Consider the following 25536-nt stretch of genomic DNA (forward strand, 5'->3'; position numbering starts at 1 on the left):
ATGTTAATAATGGAGAGAAGTTGTGGAAGCTTTGACAAAATGATTTTACATTCAAGTTCATGTCCTGTGTTGCATTCAAATGACAACAATTTAGTGATATATAATAATCACTTTTTTTCAAATTAAATTAGAAGTTATTATGCATACAGTGAATTAAACTAAATATAAAAGATCATAAGCCACTTCTGAAAAAAAATACTACAGTGTATGCAATATAGTAGATGACCCAGTTTTAAGTTGTAGAAGTTTGAAGATGAGTGAGCTTCCTGGTGACTTTTAAGTAAAAGTCTCAAAGGCAATCTAACTAGGTCAGACCTAGTAATGTTTCTGTATCGCTGCTTTGCACACAGCAAGTCTGAACTGAATGCCATCAGATTAACATAAAGGCTGCAGCGACAAAAGATAAAACATACATAGAGAGAAACGCACATTTTGTTTTACATCACTGTGATAAATGTAATATCTCAACTATCATCTCTTATGCAGAAAAAATGCTTTAATAAACTAGAAAACACTTTGAAAAAAGCTAATTTTAAAAAGGCATTGAGGCGATTGACCTTCTCTTATCTGATCAGTCTATCAAAATATATTTTCCACTCATGGTGCAACTGCAGCAGAGGAGGTTAGAAAAAAGCTCTCATAAGCACAGTAATAATCTGACCAGCAGGCCCTCTCTATAATTTCAGGATGCTTCACGTAAAGCATGTCAGCAAATGGAAATGAAATAAGAACTTAACGTCTTGTCTTTCAATGATGCTGGACTTTGCAGGCAGCAGAATTCACTTTCTAATAACGTTAAATGATTAAATTGCCAGTAGTGCTGTCAGTGTCGAGCATCCTTCATGCTCATGATGGTCATTAACTACAGCTCCAACATCAAAATAAGTTTTAAAATCTCTCAGGGACACAGCCTGTAAACCAACAATAAAAAAACTTCACCTCTCTCTCTCACTCTGCCTCCTCTGACACACCAGACGCCAAATATCACGCAAGCATTGTCTCTGTCTCTGTAAATGTCCTGTCATGTTTGAATAAGGCAGTGAGGAACAATTACATAAAAGTCACCTCTGTCTGAATGACAAAAGCTGTCACTTTATCAGGCTTTGAAAATCACAAAATGTGACACGTTGCAGGTAATCTGGCATGTGAGGGGTGGAGTCATTGATGGAAATGAGCAAGAGAAAAAAATCACACTGCAGACCTCACATCTACAACATACTTAATCCAAAAGCAAATAATGAAGGATTTGCATTTTCAGTCATCAGTTACCATGAAAAGTATGGGGATGAACAGAATATATCTTATAAGTAAAAGGCTGGAATCAGTGCCGCAGGTCAAAACATTTCCAAGTTCTCTTTAAACTATGGAGGAAATGTTTTTTTTGACAATAAGCAGAAGAGAAGACAGCAGAAGCTGTTACATCAGTGACCTGCGTCAACACACTGGCAACCCTTTTTTCAGAGTCAGTTGATGTGTGTCTGACAAGAGTTGAGAGCTCAGTGGAAAGATATTAGTATTTTATTTCTTTCTGGACACCCAGTGGCTTTTTTCTTTACCTCTATAGATGATCAGGACACACTCTTACTCACAATACACAAACACACACAAATATAAGCCCTGTATTTTTTTTTTTTTTTGATCCTTCAGTAAAAACCAGTGGAACAGCTTTTTTGAACTGAACCAACCATCAACCATCTGCCTCCCCTTGTGTCTCTCAGACCGAATCGCCCAGAACAGGAAGACCATTGTGTGTCCGATGATTGATGTGATCAACCACGACAATTTCGGCTACGACACACAGGCAGGGGACGCCATGCGAGGGGCGTTTGACTGGGAAATGTACTACAAACGAATACCCATCCCTCCAGAGCTACAGAGGGACGGCGCCAGTGAACCCTTTGAGTGAGTGACAACACATTTAACTTAGATTGAATCATACTGTCTATCAGTTTCTTTGTTTTCATTCTCCTCCTATTGACTTTATTTTAGCTTCACCTTTCATTCAGCCCAGCTGATCTGTTAAAAGCTTCTGTCTGCTAAAAGCACACATTGTACTTTTTTCTTGATGTTTCTGTTGGTGTTTTTCTGTCAATATGCTCCATTAAATGTATCATAAAATTATACTCACAATCAACCACCAACTGTTGCAGGAGGTGAGGCTAGTTTATTAGGCCAATTACTAAGTGCAACATGGTGGGAGCACACACTGGACGTGCTGTGCAGACAGAAGTGGTTAATGTGATAAAATTACTAGTTTTCTGGAGAGTTGAGGCTTCTTGAGTTGAATGTAGCTAAAAATGCACCCTGCAAGTGAAAAGCCAGGGCTTCAAGCTGCTCTGAACGCTCCATTTGCAAAGCGACCTCTATTTCCCCCTCGTGTTGACATCAGATCGTTCGCACATGCCGACAAACGGCCATCTTTTCTGTAGACTTTGTTCCTAAGGTTGTTTGTGTTGTTCACTCACATTGGATTAATGCTCAAATTGGCATTTTGAGTAAATAACGAGAAAAAGGAGCAAAATCCTACCCTATTATATGTCCTCTTTAAACCATTAGCAGGAAAAGGCTAATGGTTTTTTTTCTAAATTATGACATTTATGAAAAGTGAGCATTTCTGGGAACTAAAGACATTTTTAGAAAGCGATGACCTTTTTGAAAAGTCGAGACAGTTTTTGGGGAACTGGAGACATTTTAGAAAAAGAAAAAACAATGTACAAAAAACATATAACCATGCTGCTGTGCAGGAATTTTATATTATAACAGTCTATTTTTTTTTTTTTTAGTCTGGTAATCTTAAGGTCTAATTTTGGAGTTTAACCAAATTTCTTTTGGATAAATTACATGTAAATTGGTGGTGGACAAATATCTTATACTTATTGGAGTCAACCTAAATCAACAGTGAATTTATATAGTTGCATCCTGAGGTAGGTGCGTACGACAGACACCAGGGAGGTAGACTCAAGGATCAGTCACAGTTTGTGTTTTTCTGCACTGTCACTGATGTTATCATGTTTTACTCTTCTACGTTATTAAGAGTAAAATCATGCACACACCATCTAATTCAGGAAATGAACTACTACAGATTAAATTATTATAGTAGTTTGCCAAAGATAAATGGAATTATGATTCACTTTAAAAATATTCAGTGTGACAAAACATTTTTGAACACAAAAATTATGTTTTGAGCTCTTACACATCCAAATGCACTATGTTGAATTCTAATAATGGTGTAAATGTTGTCAGTTACAACCCTGTTTGATGATGTCATTCCAAATATTTCAAGGTAGTCTGACATAAATTGGCAAAAAGTACTTCCTGCTTCCCTACGGCGGGTTCAGCTGCTGTCACTCCATAGTATTAGCAAACCAACTGGAAGCTACTGAGGTAACTAACACTGAACAACACCTCCTACACACACACACACACACACACACACACACACACTCTGCCACCTCACTTACAGTAGGTTGCTATTTCAGATGTGTGTAGGAGGTGACAGGTAGTGTTTCATTACTTTTTAACTTCACTATTGAGAGCCCTGCAGGAGGGGGGATCCAAGTGCTCATACGCTCATACACAAGGCAGTACAGTGGAGTCGAACCCTCCCCCCCCACCCCCGAGCAGCCACTTCACTGGTGCACTGCAGTGCTCTTCTAACTGTAGAGACTGTGTCAACACATGCATTAAACATTTCGCTCGCTGGTTCTCCTACTTAAAGTCACACTGTTGTACCACAGCACTTCACATGTGGAACACTTAGAAACAGGACCCAAAATGTCCATTTGTCATCAATATGGATAATGTGCATACTGTAGACTTGAGCCTCAGCAATAGGCCATTTATAATGAAGCAAAAGGCAAATGAAGTGTCCTAAAGAGCCTCCACTGTGAAGGAGATTTTGTATATATGTCAAACAGACAGTGAGACACAGACAGCTGTCTTCTCCCCACTTGAGCCGACCTGGCTTTACGACTGTTGCCATAGCGACAGCACTAAAGTAAATACTCTTATGGTATGTTGTGACCAGGAAAAAGGTTGCCTGGGCGCTGCCTGAATAACAGAGTAGTTCAATTCTTTTTTCCTTCATATTTGTTGTGGCATTTCACTGGGTCTGCATCGGCACTTTGAATTGTAACTGCTATCTTCTTGGTCAATCAAGTTTGTGTTTGTCAGTAAATCTTCTTGGATGAGACATATCTCCTGGAGTTTCTGAATTGACAAGCTCAAGAGTTCCTGTGTCACAGTCGGGGAAGGGAGAAAGGAAGAAGTGCATGTTTGTGTATCTATACGCTTTCTCTCGACAACAAAGTGTTGCCAGTTAATTTCTGAGGGTAATTAGAGCTGTACAATGTGTTGTATTGTTGTCAGTGCAGTATGAGCTTTCTTAAATTAACATCACACAAATGCTGAGTCATAAAACTGGTAGCTCCTGCTTCCGTACTGCTTTACTTTGTCTCTGCGGTAATTAAGTCCATCCTTCTCCATTGTTTCAAACTCATGATTTGTGCTCAGAATTGTATTTACATTGAATAAGACCTTTTTTTTGTTAAGCAATGAGTGATTGTTTCAGTTATTATGTGACTGCAGCTGCCTGCTATTTAGTACTCTCTCTACACTGGACACGTTTCTGCCATGGTTTTCATCCATCCATCCATCTCATGCCCATCTGATCAAACAGATGTGCTTTACACTTAAAGTTTAATTAATACAGCCATCCACACCTGCTAAATATTGTTTATCCCCTCACTCACATAACTGTAACACATTTTTTAGGCTTCGAGTCTGTCTGAGATTTTGGACTGACGTGTTAGACAGCACTCAGACAGAACTTTTCTGGAGGGATTAACATCGGTCTTCAAAAAGATATTCCCTCATTTGGTGTTTTGATGATGGTGGTGGAGAGCGCTGTCTAACACGTCAGTCCAAAATCTCCCATAGGTGTTAATTTGGGTCGAGATCTGGTGACTGTGAAGGCCATTACATATGATTCACATCATTTTCATACTCATCAAACCATTCAGTGACTCCTTGTACTCTGTGAATTGGGGGCATTGTTATCCTGGAAGAAACAACCCCCATCAGGATAGAAATGCTTTCATCACAGGATAAAGGTGATCACTCAGAACAACTTTGTATTGATTTGCAGTGACCCTTCCCTCTAAGTGGACCCAAACCATGCCAGCAAAATGCCCCCCAAAGCATAATAGAGCCACCAGACCTCCTCCTCCATTATTTAGGTGAATAGCATGCTGTCCCACTGCACAAATCCAGGTACACAGTGAAATGGTTTTCTCAGTTTGATATGGAAGAACTTGACTCGCCTGCATAGAGCCCTGGCCTCAACACCATCTAACACCTTTGGGATGTGTTGGGATGCCTTACTGTGAGCCAGGCCTTATCACTCAACATCAGATCTCACTAATGCTCTTGTGGCATTAGTGAGCAAATCTCTGCAGCCAGCAGGTTCCAAAATCTATTAGAAAGCCAGAAGTGTGGAGGCTGTTATAGCAGCAGATTAAAGCCCATGGTTTTGGTATAACACGTTCAACTGTCAAGTGTTCAGATGTTCACATGCTTTTGGCCATATAGTCTACATTTTTCTTTTATCAGCAGACACTGAATATGAAATATTATTGTCATTGAGAAAGTAAGTTGAAAATCATGTAGATTTTATTATCCATTATCAGTTATCACACATGCGTATCATGCAGTTTACAGTTCTATCACATGGCATATTCACAGAGGGCACAGCAAACATAAATTGTCACTCCAAATTGTTCTGACTTTAAAGCTGGAGTGCGTGACTTTTAAATATAAATGAACGTCTGTTACATTCAAGCACCTTGCCAAATGAGTTCACACAGTGCTGATTAAGTCTATCACTGCCAGATAACTCTCTCGGTATTTCACAGTCTACAGAATTTTTAAATCTGGTGTCTGGTATGACATTCCCGCGCCGCTGCACCGGTAGTGATGCGTTTCACGTCAACCAGCAATGATTGGTTTCCCCTCAGATTTGCCAGGGAGCTCAGCCCTCGGGTATCTTTGTCAGACCACAAGGTATGCTGGGTATGCATGGCTAAAAGCTGTTGTGATTTCCACTGTAGGACTGTTAATATGGCACTTTATTAAGTTTTAATATTTTTCTCAAGCAAGAAAGTAACCTTTTAGATTCCCAATATGTGGTCGGTTTATCCAAATAACACCTATTTGAAAATTTGCTTCGACGTTTTCAGAGCTGTGAGGAACTGTCGGCATATGTCTTATAAGCACTTGTCAACGATGTTTTTGTTGTTACTCTTATTGCCAGAAGGGAGAGACAAAAGTTCCACACTACAGGTTTAAGGTGACAGTGAAACAGAAATTAAGGCATAATGTGATGTATTTCTGTGAGCGAAACTGAAATAACTCACATTGCTGAGAAAATATGGAGCAGGAGCTCTGCACACATGAATGGGATGAAATAACTGAATCAGATGGCATTTCTAGACTTTCTAAATGTTATTGAACCAAATGGATCTAATTTTTTTCAGGGTGTTTGTGAAGCTTAGGAAAATGTATCCTCCGTTTTACAGCTACTCCTTTTCTGATGTTGTATAAGGGGAAAAACGCTTGTTGGGCAACTGTGTGTCACACAATACTGGAAGTTGCATTACCCAGTGTGGCCACTATGCCAAAATTGCTTCACAGCTCAGTGTTGTTCCTTGCCTATGAGCTATTGGTCAAGTGTTGTTGTGTGTGGTTTCTGGGATTAACTGATGTATAGACCCTTAACAATAGACAGTTAACAAAGGGAGAAAGGATTATAATTTAAAGAAATATAGTTTTATTTCACTGTGTCTTTAATAATTACCCAAAAAAGAGGGTATTTGTGCTCAGTTGTTGCTGCTCGTATTGAAACGGGTTGCTAAGCTTTAGATGAAGAAAGTTAAATGTTTCCAGTGTGAGCTCGAGATGAGGGGAAATTATTATTTTTACTTTTTCATTTTATTGTATTTATTTATTTACTGACATTTGTATTGAAAATCATGCATCTATTGTTTAATTATAGATGGATATTAATATCACACTAACCAGGGTCTATATTATATATCCCAACTTTACCCTGAAAGCACACAAAAAACAAAACTTTAGCTATTTACTGTTAGATCCCTGCTAGCAGCAAATTTAAGAGTCAAAACATATAAACTGTCGAAACTTGCAGCATAATCTATTTCTCTGATGTTTATAATATATCTATGTTCAATACGTTCACTATGTTGTTTCTCCACTGACGAACAAAGGTATTTACTTCTGTCGTGTATCCTGACAGCTCCACTGGAAGTAGTGTTTTAGTGTTTTAGCAACAGTTGTTTGAAACATACGGATCAGGCAGAGAAGTAAATCACATTGCAGGAGTGGTAAACGTGTATACTGGCTCTTGGTTGAAATCCATTGTAACTGCTTTGAATCAAAACAGCTGATTTCCTCCACAAAGAAGAAACAAACGTTTTCAGGGGCTGCCCTTTAATCCTAAAGGTTTTAATATTTAACACACATTTTCAGCTGTGTATTTCTTTAAAGAACAACAAAGTAATAGTGAGGATAAGAGTTAGACACAGACAATGTGAGTGTGTGATTTTATGGTGGTGCTATTTTTCTCCAGATAATGAAGATGCTCTGAACAGTACAGAACCAATTAACCCACCACAGAGCGCTGTGACTTCTGTCTGCTGTGACAAGCTCTGTGCAGCTGAGTGCAGGGCTTGTTAGCTGTACTAGCACTGTATCCCTGCTGCACTTTATTGTAGCTGCTGCACACCTGAGGCACAAAAATTGGGGCAGCAGGTGCAGACACACAAACATCAGATCTTCTTGAGAATAAATTCATTGACTAGATCTGAACCTTAAGCCCAACTCCTTCCACTTCACAATTTATTTTAACCCGATTAACACTAATCGTAACAATCAGTCAAAATTCAAGCACATCTTTGACATATTTCTATTCCCCCGCAAGTAATGTGTTCCTCTTCAGTGCAGAATGATAATAACACACACACACACACATGCAGGTACACCAGGTTGTCATAGTTACAAGCTTTTCATCAGGTGGAAGTTGGAGGCATCCAGCCAGCAGGTAGTCTGCTCTCCCCAAAGTCCTCCCTGCGGAGGATCAATTAAAGGCAAACAGGGCAACTACTGTGCTGTCAGCAGAGAGAAACACTCCAGGGCTTCCCACGCCTCATGAACAGTGAGCACAGATACGAGTCCTGTGGTGATAACAGCCAGGTTTCTGCAGCTTTCCTTCTCCAAAAAGATGAAATGAATCAAAAAGTCATTACAAAAGACCTCCGTACTTCTCTTCAACACTCTCATTTGTATAATGTTGTTTGATTCTTCTCGATCACTCAGGGCAAACAGGCAGCTTGTTTTCAGGTCTTGATCACATATGTATGCTGCTTTAGTTTACTCCAAACATCATTTGTGCAGTCATGTTTTATCTTGTGACACATCTTCCCTCATACATACAACATGAGTAGAAAGGTTCAAGCATAAAGTTTAAGTTTTAAAGTGCTTCAGTATCGATATTTCTGACGTCTGTTTATTCTGTTTCTCTGACTTTTCAGTTTATGGTGATCTCAGATTGTCTTTCTTGCTATTTCCATGTCATCTTTGTTCCCTTCAATCTGAAAACACGATGATGTGAATGTTAGTTGTTGCAGTTGTTTGTGAATAGAGAGTAAGTTAGTGAGTCTTTCATCTATTTAGACATTTATTTCTTTTGACAGGTGAAAAGTGTCTAGAAAAACAAAGTTGAAAGTGATTCTGCTGATTGCATATGTACAGCTGTTGTACAAAATGCACTGCAAACAGTGAGTGTGTGTGTTGTATTGTGTGGCTTCCAGGTCGCCGGTGATGGCAGGTGGGCTGTTCGCTGTGGACAGGAAGTGGTTCTGGGAGCTGGGAGGATATGACACGGGTCTGGAGATCTGGGGAGGAGAACAGTACGAGATCTCCTTCAAGGTAAAAAACAAACAACAACACAGCGAGCGCAAATCAGGGAATAGAAAGACAGTGATGTGTCACAGCAATTACATTATAATTAAAAAAAATAATTTTCCATGTTTTTTTAGACAAACATGAAACCATCATCCTCACAGGCTCATTTTCTGCTTCATTGTGTTACAGATGATTTCTAAATGTGAGCTGTTGCAGTCGGCAGATGTTTTACTGACTGTTGCCAAAAAATAAAATTATAATTCAGTCTTTTCCACCAGCCAGAAAAGACTGTCCATTACAGTACAGTACAGTACAGTACAAGTACAGTACAATATGCCCTCTTGAAAGTTAATATTCCCAAGTAATGATATAATCTTTTATTTATTTTATTTTATTATATTACAGCTGTAGTCACATTTATTACATTAGCATGGCTCGCATGCCGCACCAACTTCAAACCAGCTACAGGGACCTTGTTGTGTTGCTGACCTCTGACCTGCCTGTATTGGGTAAAAGAAAAAATATTTCCATCCAATAATATTTCATTCTGATAATTTATTGCTAAATTTAACTGTAAAACAATATTATTTAGTTGTTTCTAAACAAACTACAGTGAACAAAACTCTTTATGGCGAAGGAACATGTCATGACGTGTTTTTAATAGTTTCTGGACAACAAGGCTTTGGATACACACACACACACACACACACACACACAATACATAAGTAGGATCCATTTATTGTTGGTTTTGCTCTGTTTGCAATAAGAAAAACATAGAAAATCGCCAGCCTTATCTTTTAAATAAGCCCTGGGCTAAATGTAGGCATTTGTCATAGTCTCCAGTATTTGACCTCAACAAAAACCAGTGGTGACCCAGAGCTGGTGTGAAAAGCTCTTATGTTTTAGCACTGTTTTGAAGCTTTTCATCTTATTTAAGTAATTACTGTGATGATATCATATACCAAGGTTATTATTTTGGCCAAGATTCTCATACTATTAAATTTTGCTATCAGCACATGCCTAGCTGTGCCTCTTAAGTCTACTTTATGCCCTCAGATATTCAATTTGGTTTCCTTTTTATTAAGATCCCCATTAGCTGATACAGCGCAGACAGCCAGTCTCCTGAGGTGAGAAGATTAACAGGCTCTCATACTAATCCTTACAACCAAACTGCTGCTCCCACAGACAGCCAGGCCCTGTATGCATGTGAAACACAATCACTTTATTCACTGGTACCGGTAATCTAAAGCTCCATCCTGGTGACATTGGTATGGGAACACGGAGCGTTTCCAGGTCACATGGAGAGATAATGTCAGGACATAGAAGCACGTGGGGCACAGAGGCAATATGACCTCACATGGAGAGCGAGAGGATAGTGTAAGGCATAAAACTGATGACAGATTATTTATATTACTCTGGAAGATTGGTACAGAAGTGTAATGCATTCACTTGAGAAAAAAATTCTGAATTAATGAGATTATTATCCCTGAAATTCTGAAAAAGGTTTTCATGGAAAAAAAAATATAATTCTACTCTGTTTTTCTGAATTAACGAGATACTTCAAAATCCCAAGAGAAGCTCTCATTCTTACTTGAGAGTTCAAAGTAAACATGTCCTGCCTGTTTGGTTTAATCCAGTTTTATTTTAATGTTGGTTTGAAACATTGGGAGATACTCGTGTCTTTAAGTAATATAGATGGTGTTATTAGTTTGTTGACTTTGCGCAGGCACCTCAGGACGAGCAAAAATGTTTCATCAAAGCCCAAAAATAGATTAAACAAACACACCAGACTGCCTACAGAGCTAGGATGTTATTTTAGTTTGCAATTTCCACAAACAGGTACAGTGGGATGACTCGACTTTAATATTGTTAGAGAGGACATTGGGACCAGCGATCTTCAGGGTTTATTTGATAACCCATTGGCAAAATAAAACTTACAACAGGTCAAACATGAGAAAAAAAGTACAATGCATTATGTTCATAAAAGAACACAGAAAGAACATGAAAGAAAAAGTGTATATGTATCTTTCAGGACCTTCGCCTCACTCAGAGGCTGTTGTTACCATAATTACACTACTTCAGGCACAACGAAAGTCAGACAGCGGCGTTACCACAGTCAGGATTTTGAGGTATCTCGTTAATTCAGAATAAAAAACAGTAATTTTTTTTGAGTTTCAGTTACGCTAACATTTCTTTGAGATAGAGTTGCTCTGGAGGCAGAAATAATTAAACCTCTGTGGATGGAGCCAAAAAAAGTAGTTATGCAGGGTAAAAAATTAGCTAACAGTTGGCAAAAGAAAACTTTCTAAAAGCATACATTAAAACAAAAATTACAGATGTATTCAGAATTTGAGGTTAGGTGGATTTGCTACAATGATAATGCACTTGCTTTCTGATGCTTGTCTCCATGACAACACCATCAAACAGTAATTTTTGGCAAGAAAAATGGTAAGTGACATCATCCTGCATATTGCCAAGTAAGGATCTCAGGTCCAGATGCAGGTGATATGATGAAGTCACTGGACTGAACACATTAATTAAAATAAATCATCAGTTGTTAAAAGTCCATTCAGGTTGGTGTGGGAGGCAGTACTTACATGTGTTCATGTTTTATTTATAGTTAGACAACTCAAGTTTTTGTTGCATTTGCCAGATTTTTCTTGCAGCAAAATGATTTATTCATACAGCTGGAGTGAATTCTGTTGTTCTGTAGTTTCTCTATCAGCTGAGCTGTGTACAGTCTTGTGATCTGAGCTGGTTCGCTGGTGGTGGAACTTCTTCATCTGCAACAGACCAGAGAAACTGTGGTTGTGTTGCGGAGAAAATAATATCAACACACAAAGTCATGAGGACTAGTTAGTTATGCGTGGATGATAATTTATACATTTATAGACTCATACAAAAGTAATCCCTCTCAATCATCATTTATGACCCACTAGAAGTGTGTGGAGGTGTATTTATCTGCATTTCAAAGAAATCACATTTTGTTTGTGATTTTGGCATTGCAGACGGCTAAGAATACTACAATACCCACGAGCCTCAGTCACCGTTGCTATGGAGAAAAGGCCATGGACGTGAATCAGAGTGTAATAAAATTCAAAATGCTTTGTCGTTGAAGATGTGAACAAAATGTGGCACCACAGTTGCTGAATTCACTCAAAAGTGATATTCACAAAGCAAATTATAAAATAAGTCAAACATTCTGTGTAATTAAACCCACATTTAATGGATGTAATGTAATTTTATCAGTGCTCAGTATTTTAAACCCTTATACAACCAACTCAATTATCATACAAGTCCTTAACATGGGAATCTTTCTGATCCTTCCCATCCATCTGACATAATGTGAACATAGCACTAGCTTCTGCCCGCCATCAGTGGTGCGCACGGCCAAATCTTAAGGTTGATGATTGGCTATTTCTTGCTGAAATGCATCTTGGGAGTCGTAGTGAATTTATACCCTGGAATTTTTATGTACATCTGTATCAAAGAACCATATATTTTATAATGTTGTTATTCATCTTTTGTGCTGATGATTTTTACCATGGGAAAAATGAAAAGGACCTTTACTTCCTGAACCAGTGTTGCCTGAAATAGTTCCTCCCACTTTACAATTCTATTATTTCCTATTAAAGACGTAAATCTTTGATAACAGGTCACAGATATATATACAGTACTTTCATTTTTTAAAAAGGCTAAACAACTTTCTCAAACAGCTGTGTGCACTAGTGTTTTGGTAAACATTACTCAAACAGGAGTACATGATGTATTGTTGGATACTTAGTCAGTACGAGTTGTTAATTGCAGCAAGATGCTGACAGCTCTGACAGTCATTATTTCTGTCTATTGCGTCACTATGAAAACTGGCAACGGTGAGCTGTCGTCACCACTGTTAGCTGTGGCATACTTGCATATTTATTAGGGTTTTTAATAGCATGGTTTGAATGTGTGTTCTTCCATTTTGATACTTCTAACTGTTTTATTATGGTTTCTATTATTACATAAAATGAAAGCACCCACTTTGGAAACCATTGTCTTAGAGAGAAAAATAAGATGAAAAGGCTTATGCCCCGTTAGAAACCCCAACAGACTATTTGTACTACACCACACAATATTAAAATGCTGGAAGTAGCTGCTACAGAAGTTTGTTCTGAGGTGCTGCTAGAGGGAAGGTAATGGGCTCCATAACACTTGAATGTGCTCAGGATTTTTTTATGTCATGGTTGTAAGATACCTTTCATGCAAGTTGATATTTTTTCCCCAAAAAGTGGTGCTAGAGGATTCATCCTGTGGGAAGCAAGAATGTGCTCTGTAGATTTCAAGGCCATTTGGACATTAGATTCGAATCAACGGTGAGAAGGGATATAGCAGTCATAACATGGTCAGTAGTTGAGAGCCTGGATGTTGCCTATTGACTATTGTATGTTGTATGTAACTACACATTGGCTAAAGAGTTTATTGGACTGCTATGTATTTTTCATGCTTTATCTGTCCATGTTATTGAACTCCCAACAGCTTCAGCCTGCTTCTAACCTTCAAACAGCATGAATCTTATTTACATATTAAAGAACTTTACTCTGCAGAAACAATTTGGAAGCACTAAACCTCTCTCGCTCTCTTTCTCCCCATACTCCCCTTGTTTGTTTGCACGTTTAAACACAGCTTTTCATTTCCCCACTTTTCATTATGCTATTGTCTTACGTAAAAACAAAAGACCACTCTCTCCCTCTCTCGCCTGCTGTCTCTAAGTCTTCCTTTCTTCTTCCTCCTCTTCATCTCCTCTCTTTCTTTCTCAAGGTTTATTTTCAGCATTGAAAGCCAAGGAAGAGAATCCCCACTGTTGTCTTCATTATAGTTGGGGGGGATTAACATGAGGATCCACTGCTGGAGATAGACTATTTTACCTAAGTCAAGCACATTAGGGTGCTTAAAACATAATAAAGCAGCATGGTATGATTTCAAAAATATTTCAAAAGACACAACACGCCTTGTTTTCCTCATTGCTAAAAAGGCTTTTGCAGTTGCATGCTCCAACAACACAGTTTGAGATGCTCTGACAGAGACTTAACCCAGCAACTCATCTTTTTCTGATCCAACCCTACTGCTCAGGTGCAGTCAGTTCACCATCCAATCATAATTTGGTTTTGGTGTCTTCTCGTTCTCCTCCACTATCCATCCATCTAATCTATGTCTTTATAGATTCTCCTCCTGTCCGTCTCCTGCAGGATTTATAAGCCTGTTAGAACTGCTGTTCACTTCCTCTTTCTTCTTAGCCATCAGTCTCCTGCTCATCTCCTTGATTGTCTCCTTCCTTCACCTTCTCTTACCTTTCCAAAACTTTTTGAATATAATGACATGGACAAAACTTCCAAGTATAATAGATATCCATCTAAAGAGGGTGCGCTCTCTCTCTCTCTCTCTCTCTCTCTCTCTCTCTCTCTCTCTCTCTCTCTCTCTCTCTCTCTCTCTGCCTGTCTTTCTGTAGGTGTGGATGTGTGGTGGTCGGATGGAGGATATCCCTTGCTCCAGAGTAGGACACATCTATAGGAAGTACGTCCCCTACAAGGTCCCTGGAGGGATCAGCTTGGCAAAGGTAATTCTTCACACTTCCACGGTTCAGTACAAAATACAATACAGCAAATCAGTCACAGATTTTCTCTGTTCTGTAACAGTCTGATACAGTAGTTCAGTGTCAGTACAATACTCTCACAGAACCTCTCAGTCTGAATACTATACTGCTAAATCTGAGTCCCAACACAACAATAGTTTGCATTGTGTGATAGTAGAACTAATTTGTCAGATTTATGATAAGGCTAAGCAAAGCCTATTTTGTTTTTGTAACCCAGTGAGCTCCAGTTGTCTGACACCTTTTTGAGCTCTATCAAAAACACTAAAGCTGTAGTATTTGGCATTGCAAGCAGGTGAACAGAGCAGAAACACGATGAAGACCAGCTGCCAAAATATTTTCCAAACCATTCTACTTCAAAACATCCACATATTGAAAATGCACAATGTAATGCAAATACGAAATCTATAAATAAAAAGGTATAATGCAGGCTATATTTTGATATATTGTCTCTTGTATGGTTCACGTTCCACAATTTCTCAATTTTACACTTCACATAAGCCAACTCACCAGACTGATCCGTTATAAATGCTCATTTGTCCCAACGTTCATTAAGTTTTTAAATAGCAGCAGTGAAATACTGTGTTGGTGGAACATTTCATGCTCACAGAGCACTTTACAGTCAGTCTACATTGGCATGTGCACTAATTTAGTTGTTGGTCTTATGTTGATTATGCAATATTTTGGTACAAGGTGAAATACTAATGCAATATTATTTTACAGTTTTTTTTAAGCTGTAATGGTTTCAATGATTTCATTGGTCTTATTGTGTGTTATTTGATGTATAAATGATTGTAAGGTATAGTATGTATGTAAATGTATGTATGCATTTAAGTAAGATAAGTATTCTTTTTTTCTGCATCTGGGTCTCTTTAAACATTTGATTTGATTAAAAAACATAAATAAAGCAAAATCCAATTATTTTCTTGCAAAACCAAATATCACAGTTTATTGTGACACTGATTTTAACTGGATTATTATTGGTATTTGCAGTTTTCATGCACAGTTTTCAAATTACAGTTCGCAACAACAATTCAAAAACAGCATAGAGTTGGCTTTGTGTGGTGCTTATTTATGGCTTGAAACTGAATATATTTTAGCTCAGGAAATATTTAGCTGCTGAAGTCAGAGAAAGTGGAAAATTCCTCTTTTACATCCAAAAACCCTGAACCTGATCCTAAATTTAAATATTCTTAGATATTACCTTCAAACAGTCCTTTGATGCAGTGAGGACCATCCAAAATATCCTCAAAATGCATAAATTTCCTCACACACACACACACACACACACACACACACACAGAGCACAAACACTGTAAAAACAACATCTGTGTGCTTAAATGCACCAAAAAGTGAAACTGAACTAAAAGTGTTAAGTGTAAAGAGGAGTGAATGGACCTTGTTCTAATTAAGCTCAAGTTACCAAATAAACATATAGATATATATATGCACACATGCATTACAAACTACATATATATGCTTTACACTTTCACAAACAAACACTTCATCCTGGTGTTTAACTAGTTTAGGAGGCACATGATAAATAATGACAGCCTGTGGCTTGTATCCTACTTCCTCTTCTGAGTACTCTTCTTTCTCCTCCACATACAAGAGCACTTTACAGTCGGCTCAGCATCCACAAACAAAAGACCACCAGACGAGAGGCAGCAGTATGCGGTGTATCCACTATCTACAAGTTATAGCCTTTTCAGGTGCTTCTGTGAAGAATGAGCTTAAGTTTCTTTGTTCCTTATATTCCTCAAAGTACCTACACAGAATGTGAAATTGTCTAAAAGTGCTAAATCATCTGGGATGCACCATTCATTATGTATGCCTCAGCCGTAGCCTGGAACTTGGCTCATATTGGCTCAGTATGCAACTGAAAGCCACTGGCCTTTACTTTGCTTTTTTATTCTGACCAACAGTCTTTAGACTAGACCTCAGTGGAATGCTGATGGCCCTGAATCAGTCTGACCCTGCAGATGAAGGAGAAAATTTACATGAAAGTACAAAAAAAAAAAAAAAAAAGAACTCAGACTTGTTGTGACAAGTTTTCACAGCTGAAACAAAGATGCAAAATGTTGCCGTTATCATGTTGAGTTGTTCTGATGATAATCGCAAATTAAGCCAGAAGAGTAAGCAGGAAATGGATGTCATCATCTGGGCAAACTGCCTGTCTCCCTGGTAACTCCCCTGTTACCAATCTATGGTAATATGCTAACGTTTATGTTCACAAAACAGTTGAATGTGGTTCCATGGGATAATCCTCGCTGCCAGGGAGTGTGAGATTTTGTGTCTGTTTGTGGGAGGCTAATGGGATACCCGAGATGCCAGAATGTCTAGAAGATGAAGATGTCTGTTGAGTGAATGCCTCTATCCACCTAACTCCTTCTCTTTGATTTGATTTCAGAACCTAAAACGTGTGGCGGAGGTGTGGATGGATGAATACGCTGAATACGTCTACCAGCGTCGGCCGGAGTACCGCCACCTGTCAGCCGGAGATATGACGGCGCAGAAGGAGCTGAGGAACCGCCTCAACTGCAAGAACTTTAAGTGGTTCATGAGCGAGGTGGCCTGGGATCTGCCCAAACACTACCCACCAGTGGAGCCTCCTGCTGCTGCATGGGGAGAGGTAAAAGCTGTGAGGAAATAAGGTCCAAAATAGATACTTAAACTTAAACTTCAGCATGCCCACGCAAGGATTTATCATGAAAAGTTCTGGTTTCATGAACACATCGGTCAACCATTATTTCAGAGATGTACTGTACATGCTCTAATGCATACTTGACAGACAGATCTGTGGGAGAACAGCCATCAGATAAAAAGGTAGTAAACTCCCACCTGCTGTCAGCACTAATAGATTTATTTAAAGTTAGTTCTTTGGTCCTTCCTCTGTCTGATTACTTCAGGAAAAAAAAAAAACTTCAGAGACAAAAGTAGGAAGAACAATATCAAAGGAAGGGAAAATTATTATAAAAATGTATAAAGACTGTTCCTTAGGTAAAAGCAAAGTGAAAACAATGTTTTAAGCCTTTGTTTGAAAATGTCAGCAGTTTATAATTCCCCTTATACTCTCTGAGAAACTCTGAATGCTGTGAGGCTTTTTCACCAACTCTGGTTCTCGGAACAACCGAGATCAAACATTACTATACTGTGTGAGGACATTGTTAATATATCCAGACTCAAATCATAGAGATAGTGCAGTGCAGTATTTACAAATGGATGAAACATGTCGTTTACTTTATACCAGAATCTGCAGCGCATGTTTGTATGGGTTATGCATTACAAATATATAAATAAAACTGCCAATAAGAATCATATAAAAGTCTGCATCCTAGTGACACCTCAGAGACAATCTAACAGCGGTGTAACGTGAGGGTTCGATTGAGAAGAAACAGCAGGATGGAGACGGATAACTCTCTTTAGCAGCACTTTACTGTTCTCCGCACTTCATCAGCTTCACAACAACACCACCTTGTTTCTAACTCACATGTGGCTGAACTAACCAATCAGAGGCTAGAAGGACTTAGACTGAGGTGAATGTGAGGAAAACCAGATTATTATAACTGTTTTAAAGATGCTGATGTAAATATTTAAACATGTAAATAATAAGTGTGTAAACATAAATATGTAAATAGTTATATGTGTAAACATTGTGAATATATTTTAAGTAAAGTAATTCAAATATATGAATGAACGTCTAAACCTTACAATGGTTTAAAAGCTTAAAATATACAAAATAGCCCATCTTAGTTTGCTCACCATTCATTAGTCTACTTTAGATGTCTTCTACTAAGATCAACCTCTCCATATACATTTTAATATTATATTATGTACAACAAGTCCAACTAAGATGAACAGTTTCTCTTCTGCTGATACCGTAGCAGAGTTACATTTATTGCTGTGCATGAGGATCGGCTTGGGTTTTGTAGCACGAACACTGTAAGGTGTCGTGCACTGGATAAAAAAAAAAAAGAAGTAATCATCAGAAGCCATACATCATGTTCAATACAACACAGAATTTTTGACTTATTAAAATTAAATACTAGTGGGAGATTTCCAAGTTGAAAGCAGATGGGTGTGCATCGAGTTTGAGACAGTGATTGCAAAAATTCCCAGTGGTAACAACAGATGAGAAACGGTGATGAAACATGTTTGCAATAAGACAAGATTTATGCCTTTTCCTCTGGCATTCTGCAACTACAAGCAGAGTGTCCTGCCTCCCATACCCAGGGGCCAAACATGCCTATGGGCCCTTGCAAGGCTGTAATCAGGGCAAATTTTTAACCGAGGTCCATTGGCAGCTGTGGGTGTTGTGGAGAGAAATTGTTACAATTTCCTGCAGTCCAGAGCAGCTTCCATCTATTCTTAAATGTACATTTAATCTGTCTGATTCTCTGTATCTCCTCTTGATGAATCACTGACTCTAAAGATCTTCGGGCAAAGAAGGTGATTTTTATTCACCTCTACTCCCTCAGCTGCTTTAATGAAACTAATAAAGTCAAATACTAGCTAAATATATCACAGTTAAGTATAATAAGTTAGTAGCAGTGTGGAAGATCATTTCTAGGTGTAAGGCCATTTAAAATGGTTTGCATGATTTCACAGATCAAACTTATATTATTAGCAAGAACCAAAAACATTTGAGATATTATCACTGTGGTGTTCGGGACATCAGATTAGTCTCTCATTGTTTTATTTGAATAATTTAAAGGCAACGTACTCAATGCAATAATCACAGTTGACTGACAGTCAGAAGCAGCTTTTAAAAAAACGTAATGTAAAACAGGAGAAAATGTGATCCAACCAACCGAAAAAAAAAAAAATCACTCAACCAATTCAACAAACAAACTGATATTTTGATATTTGGAAAATATTCTCAGACCGTAGCTCACAGGACGGTCAGATAACAGAGTCTGAGTACTTGGTTTCCATAGCGACTGACATTGCACATTGACTCTGTTCATATCTAACCCCAGCATGCAGTTACTACTACTTAATGCAAGTGAAAAATATCCCCGGGGGGGGGGGGGGGGGGGGGGGGGTGCTGATACACTCTATATTTCTGTGCATTATGCAGACCTACACTAACACTGTTTATCATGATTAAGAAATTACATGAATGCCTGATGTTACTCACTTATATAAATGTTATCTCTCGAATATCTTCCTGTGTTACTGGTAGAAAATCATTCACCTGAAAGAGCATGTCTGTGCTAAAGGTTACAGAGGTCCAAACCTCTGAGAGATCAAAGGCATATCGTGTGAGATATATATACAGTATATACTGTATATAGCATACACACAACACAGAACCCTCTGGAAGGTACATGTTCATTCTTGTATGCAAGAAAATGTGTGTGATCAATGTATTGATTGACATGTGTCTTCCTGACTCCATGTCCACGTGTTTCTGTGTGTGTGTGTGTGTGTGTGTGTGTGTGTGTGTGTGTGTGTGTGTGTGTGTGTGTGTGTTTTCTAGATACGGAATATGGGTAGCGGCATGTGTATGGAGATTAAACACTTTGTATCAGGAAGCCCCATCCGCCTGGAGAGTTGTGTGAAAGGACGAGGTGAGGTGGCCTGGAGTCACGGGCAGGTGAGGGTCGTCCATTATGCTTCCTCTAGTAAAATGTCTGTTTTATTTCCCACCCTAACAGATTGGAGCGACTGTACATGTACAATAATATTATACAATACTTACCTCATGCTATATGGTTGCTGTGATGCACTGTAAATGTCATATTTGCACAGTCCTGTATGTCTTGAATTTGTTAATCCATTTGGATATTTTTAGCTGCACCAATTGATGTTGCTTAAACATGAGATTTATTCCCTACAGGTGTTAACCTTTGGTTGGAGGGAGGATATTCGGGTTGGTGACCCCATGCACACGAGGAAGGTCTGCTTTGACGCTGTCTCTCACAACAGCCCCGTCACTCTGTACGACTGTCATGGCATGAAGGGGAACCAGCTGTGGCGCTACAGGAAGGTATGAAAGAGGAAAGTGGAGACTGTATTTACTGCCTCTTTTCAGCTAACCAAGTGTGCTGCTGTTTTGTTTGATTTGGTCAGCTAAGCATCATTTAGTAAATTAATGAATCATTTCATAAGTGTGGCTATCTGCTAAACATCTAATTAAATAATACGAGAAACACTTGACATAACACTTCTGCTTGTGTCTCCTTAATGACACAAAGTGAAAAAAAAAGACAGCATATTTAAATGATGGCATTACATTTTAATTTGTCTGCTATTATGTCCGTTTTGATACAACCACTGATGGAGTTGGACATTTTCAAAACACCTAGTGGCTTTCAAGCTGCCGTAATTTAATTTTTATATAAAAATATGATCAAGTGACTATTTTTAATGTGAGAGGGGTCACTTGTAGTAACAAACAAACTGAGATCACCCAACTCTGCAGCTCTTCAAAGCGTTTGAGCATCTTTCAGCTCATTAATTTGGTTTTCCAGCTCAAATTTACTGGTTTGGTTCATTCTTAACTGCTTTCAACTTTCCCATAATTTCTATAACCAGGTATCTGCATACCAATGCAGAATCTGTAGGCAATCTGTAGGTTCTGCTTTGCGTTTGTAGTCTGAGTAGTACTGACCAATCACATTTGAGCAGGCTTTGGTTGCATGCAGGTAAACAGTCTGGATGGAGAGCAAAAGAGGACAAACGCATTGGCTGAAATGCAACCTCAGAACCCATCTGACTACAATTTAGCTTTTTATTTGCGTTTTTTTAATTTATCTGCATTCATATGCATATATCTATTGTCATATAATGTTGTCTGGACCGTCTCAAATCGGTAATAGGAACAGTCCTATTACAACAACGCCCGGTGCACAGAAGAGGAAGTCTTGGCCCAGATATCCGTTATCTGGATATCCGCTTGCTACACTGGAACCCCCAAAACATTGGTCTCACTCCCAGAGACTAAATCATCGTCAGACAGATAGCCGATGGGTTACAAGATTGACTTTCCCACAGTACACACAATGAAAACAGAGCTGAAAGGAGACTGAATATTGGACATTCATCGGGTGTACACAAACATGACTCCAAATGAATGCTACATAATGTTGCTCATTGTCTGTTGGATGTGTAAATAAATAAGTGAGTGTTTGCTTACATGTTCACCAACTTTACAAGATGATAATATGTCAGTGCTGTGTTTACAGCTTATTGTGCTGCCCCCATGTAGTCAAAAAAAAAAAAATCATAAAATCAATCAAGGTCAAAAAATTGAAGAAACAAGAAAAACATTCAGTAATAATAGCAACAGCTGGTTAAAATCTGAATTTAGCCTGCTAACTGCAGCATTATCAACATAAGTATTTATAAACCAGAAACAGTATAATATATAATATATAATATAAATATATAAAACATATAGAAACCATAGTTTGTAATAATTGTAGAGAGTAGAATATTTAAAAGGGATGTCTGTCTCTGCTGTGAGCTTCCTCTGTTTGAAAAGGAGTTTTATAATGGTTTGGTTTGTATCAATGGACAATGATAAGCTGCAGCAGAGTGGTGAGTTTTTTCTTAGACTCAAAGCTATAAGCAAAGTGGAACTATGTGGCATGAGTAATGCAGAAAACCATTTTAATGAGATCAGGGTTGAAAACCTCTCCTTTGATACACTTTTCTTATGTTAGTTTGATGTAGCAGCTTCATCATTACACTGAACAGAAGAAAACATTCAAGGCCTATTTATGAAAGGACATACAGTTGTGTCCCTCTTGGATTAGAATACAAAATAATTAATTTAAGGCCATGCATGATGCTTCTTTATTCGTCAGGGAAAAAAACAAAAAAAACTATTAAGTGAGGCCCCCCAAATCATATGGAGGGGGAAATAAAATGCCCTGTCAAAAGGTTTACTTCTCTGTACTGTGTGAATATGAATAAGGCTGTACTTTCTCTTTATGTGCTCTTTCTCACTCTCTTTCCTCCAGGATAAGAGTCTGTATCACCCCGTCAGTAACAGCTGTATCGACAGCAGCCCGAGCGAGCGGCGAGTCTTCATGAACACGTGTGACGCCTCCTCTCTCAGCCAGCAGTGGCTGTTTGAGAGAACCAACGCCACCGTGCTGGAGCACTTCAACCGGGGCACCAACTGAGAACAGTGGATGGTGAAATCAAATGTCTTCCAAAGAACAAGATCATTAAGAAATGATCGCCTTTGATTAGGTGAGTAATACAATACAGTACTAGCTTCTGTTAGTAGTTCTGTTAGGCTAGGAAAGTCAGATTGAAGTATTCAGAGACAAATAAATGCACTGTTGTGTGTTGGTCTTTTTGTGGGAGTAAAGACAATAAGGCAAATAGAAATGTCAACCTCATTCTTTAAATTTTGTTATAAACTTGTCTGAGATGCTGCAAGCTGTCTGTTAATTTTTCCTCTGTGTCACTGTTGTCCAGATAAGAATGGGTGCTACAAGTGAATAATGCGCTGCTTCAGAAACATTCCCCGTGGTACAACAGTGATTGAGTGCACTGGCTGAGAGCTGAAGAGCTGGTTGGACCACACACAGAATTACATCGAATGTCCAATGATACAGTATGAGCTCATGACAAGGAAGCAGGTAAATCACTCTACTGTCAACTGAAATTCTTAGTATTGCTAAATTCTTTCTGATATAAAGAAGTTAAGTAAGTACTGATATAAACTGATTTAAATAAAATTACTCCCCTCTCTGTATTCTGTCTTTCTCCGTAGTGGGGGAACCACAGTGAAACCTGATTATCCTGTGGAAACCAACATGGAGCTTTTACACACTGCACTTTGGACCTCAAGAATTTCCAAGAATCAAAAATTTGCAAAGATGCTCCTTTCTTCAATTGCCAGTGTAAATCTGTTAAACACAGACCCTTTAATGGATGGTCTAATTCTTGCCTTTTTTCCCCTGGTCTTTTTTCAATTGATGCCTTAAAATTCCAACAGTGGGACTTCCCTGCTCCTTATGTTTTCATCTAAAACAACATATGGTGATGTATATGGGACTTTTTGGAAGCCACAACTGTATGGAAACCGGAGAAAAGGCCTGCACAGTGTGTAAATTCACTGCAAGAAGATGCCTTTTTTCAGAGGACCAAATCTTGTACAGACCCATCTTGGAAGTGTAAATATTCTTTTTATACTGAGCAATAAAGCAAGAAAATGGTTGTGTAGGCTGTGTTCATTTGTATTTCAATATGCAGGGTTTTTTTTTTTTTGTTCATTTAAATGCTGTGTGAACATTTGCAGATAACATACTGCTCACACAGGTTAATGGAAAAGATTCCTTAAAGGCAAACAAAAATGGAACTACACAGAACATGTATTAACATTTATTAAATATTAATGTTCTTTTCAACAGGGATACAATCAAGGTGAAAAAACGAACAGCGTTAACAAACGAAAACTAAAACTTATTTCAAGCGTACCACATTTTTATCCATGCCAAATTGTTGCTGAATGGGTGTTGTTGGACTGACGGTTGGTCCTGAGTGAAATATCTCTACAGTAAATGGATTTCTATGATTCCCAGACAATGTACTGTACCAAAAAATACTTTGGTGATCACCTGACCTTTCTTCTCTTCTTCTTTCCCCACAGGATGAATTGTAACACCTGAAGGGACACCTGACAGTCCATGTGTCCAAATTTTACCAAATTCCTGCAAAACTATTATTCCCATTAGTCTCACCTGGTCTTGTATGCTTATTTTCACCTGTCAGCGAAACAACTTTTACCAGAAAAACAAGCCAATCCATTTTGCCCCAGACCTTTCCCATTGTAAAATAGTCTCCGCCAGCCTGTAGGAGTTGGTAAAGAGGCAACAAAGAAAAGACATCTCAAACACAAACACAAACACCGCCAGTTGTGTTGGCTAGAGTATTTGGCAGCTGCTAAGGGACTGAACTTGCATCTATCTCTGAGTTGGTGGATAAATGATTTTACCTCAACATTTTATTAAACAAGTATGATTGACCAATTTAACAGTGACTGACTTGCAAAAATTCTTCAGTTGATTTACACATTATAATGAAAAAACAGTGCCAGATGCCTGAAAAGGAGGGAAAGCAACAACTCCACAGCATCAACTGTGACAACAGCATTTTTTTCACAGATATATGTCAAAACACGGACTGCAAAGAAAAATATACATTTGTCTACCTAATGATTATTGGTTGATTAGCAACAGGTGTGGAGTATAACTCACTATAGCCTGCAAAAATAAAAAAATAAAAAAAGTAACCTAATACATATGAATACCTTTCATTGCATCTGATAACCATATCCCAGATGTTATCACTACCGTCAGGCAACCTATAAATAATACAGCTGAAATTGACATGATTATCATTGTCAGAATATACATGACTCATAGTAGCACACATATCTAACAAATAATAATAACATCACAGCTTCAGCCACAATGCTGTAGACATGCACTTCATAGACATTATAGTACAGTTAAAAGAACCTGTAGTGAATTAAGGGTCAAGAATGGGAGATTCAAACTAACTTTTCTCTTAGCACACCAAAGGTCTTTGATGTTTTGAAGGCTGTTGCATCACTCAAGAACATTTCTTTATCACTGTTTGGGTAACAGTTAACCAAGTAAAATAACATGAAAGGTAATAAACATTTGCTAAAAAATTCATTCATCACAGCCTAAATATGAAACAAAGATTGATAATGTAGTATTAACAACAAGTCTTCAAAAATAAATCACAATAATATGCTGGTCCATGCACTCCAGAACACTAGGGGCCTGTACAATGAAGCAAGTTCAACATACCAGGATATCTTTTTGTTAGCTGGCTTCACTGAGCCTAACATTGCCGTCCAGATAACCAATACTACGAAGCTGTCTATCAACTAGCTCAGTCAACTCCGGTTTTTACCATCTAGATCCCTGCGCATTCAT

General features: G+C 38.3%; 1 protein-coding gene across 1 annotated transcript in view; it reads left to right on the forward strand.

Moving 5' to 3' along the window:
* LOC122995259 (polypeptide N-acetylgalactosaminyltransferase 10-like) overlaps window positions 1-23771 on the forward strand; it is an 83294-nt gene extending 59523 nt beyond the window's left edge. The window contains exons 6-14 of the mRNA XM_044370341.1: window positions 1719-1902; window positions 8886-9003; window positions 14465-14572; window positions 17016-17237; window positions 20088-20204; window positions 20448-20597; window positions 22576-22810; window positions 23042-23205; window positions 23340-23771. Coding sequence (XP_044226276.1) covers window positions 1719-1902; window positions 8886-9003; window positions 14465-14572; window positions 17016-17237; window positions 20088-20204; window positions 20448-20597; window positions 22576-22740 — 1064 coding nt within the window. The 3' untranslated portion in view covers window positions 22741-22810; window positions 23042-23205; window positions 23340-23771. The remainder of the gene's footprint in view (window positions 1-1718; window positions 1903-8885; window positions 9004-14464; window positions 14573-17015; window positions 17238-20087; window positions 20205-20447; window positions 20598-22575; window positions 22811-23041; window positions 23206-23339) is intronic.
* Window positions 23772-25536: the final 1765 nt, after the last annotated feature.

This window comes from Thunnus albacares, chromosome 13 (assembly GCF_914725855.1).
Source record: "Thunnus albacares chromosome 13, fThuAlb1.1, whole genome shotgun sequence".
NCBI lineage: Eukaryota > Metazoa > Chordata > Actinopteri > Scombriformes > Scombridae > Thunnus > Thunnus albacares.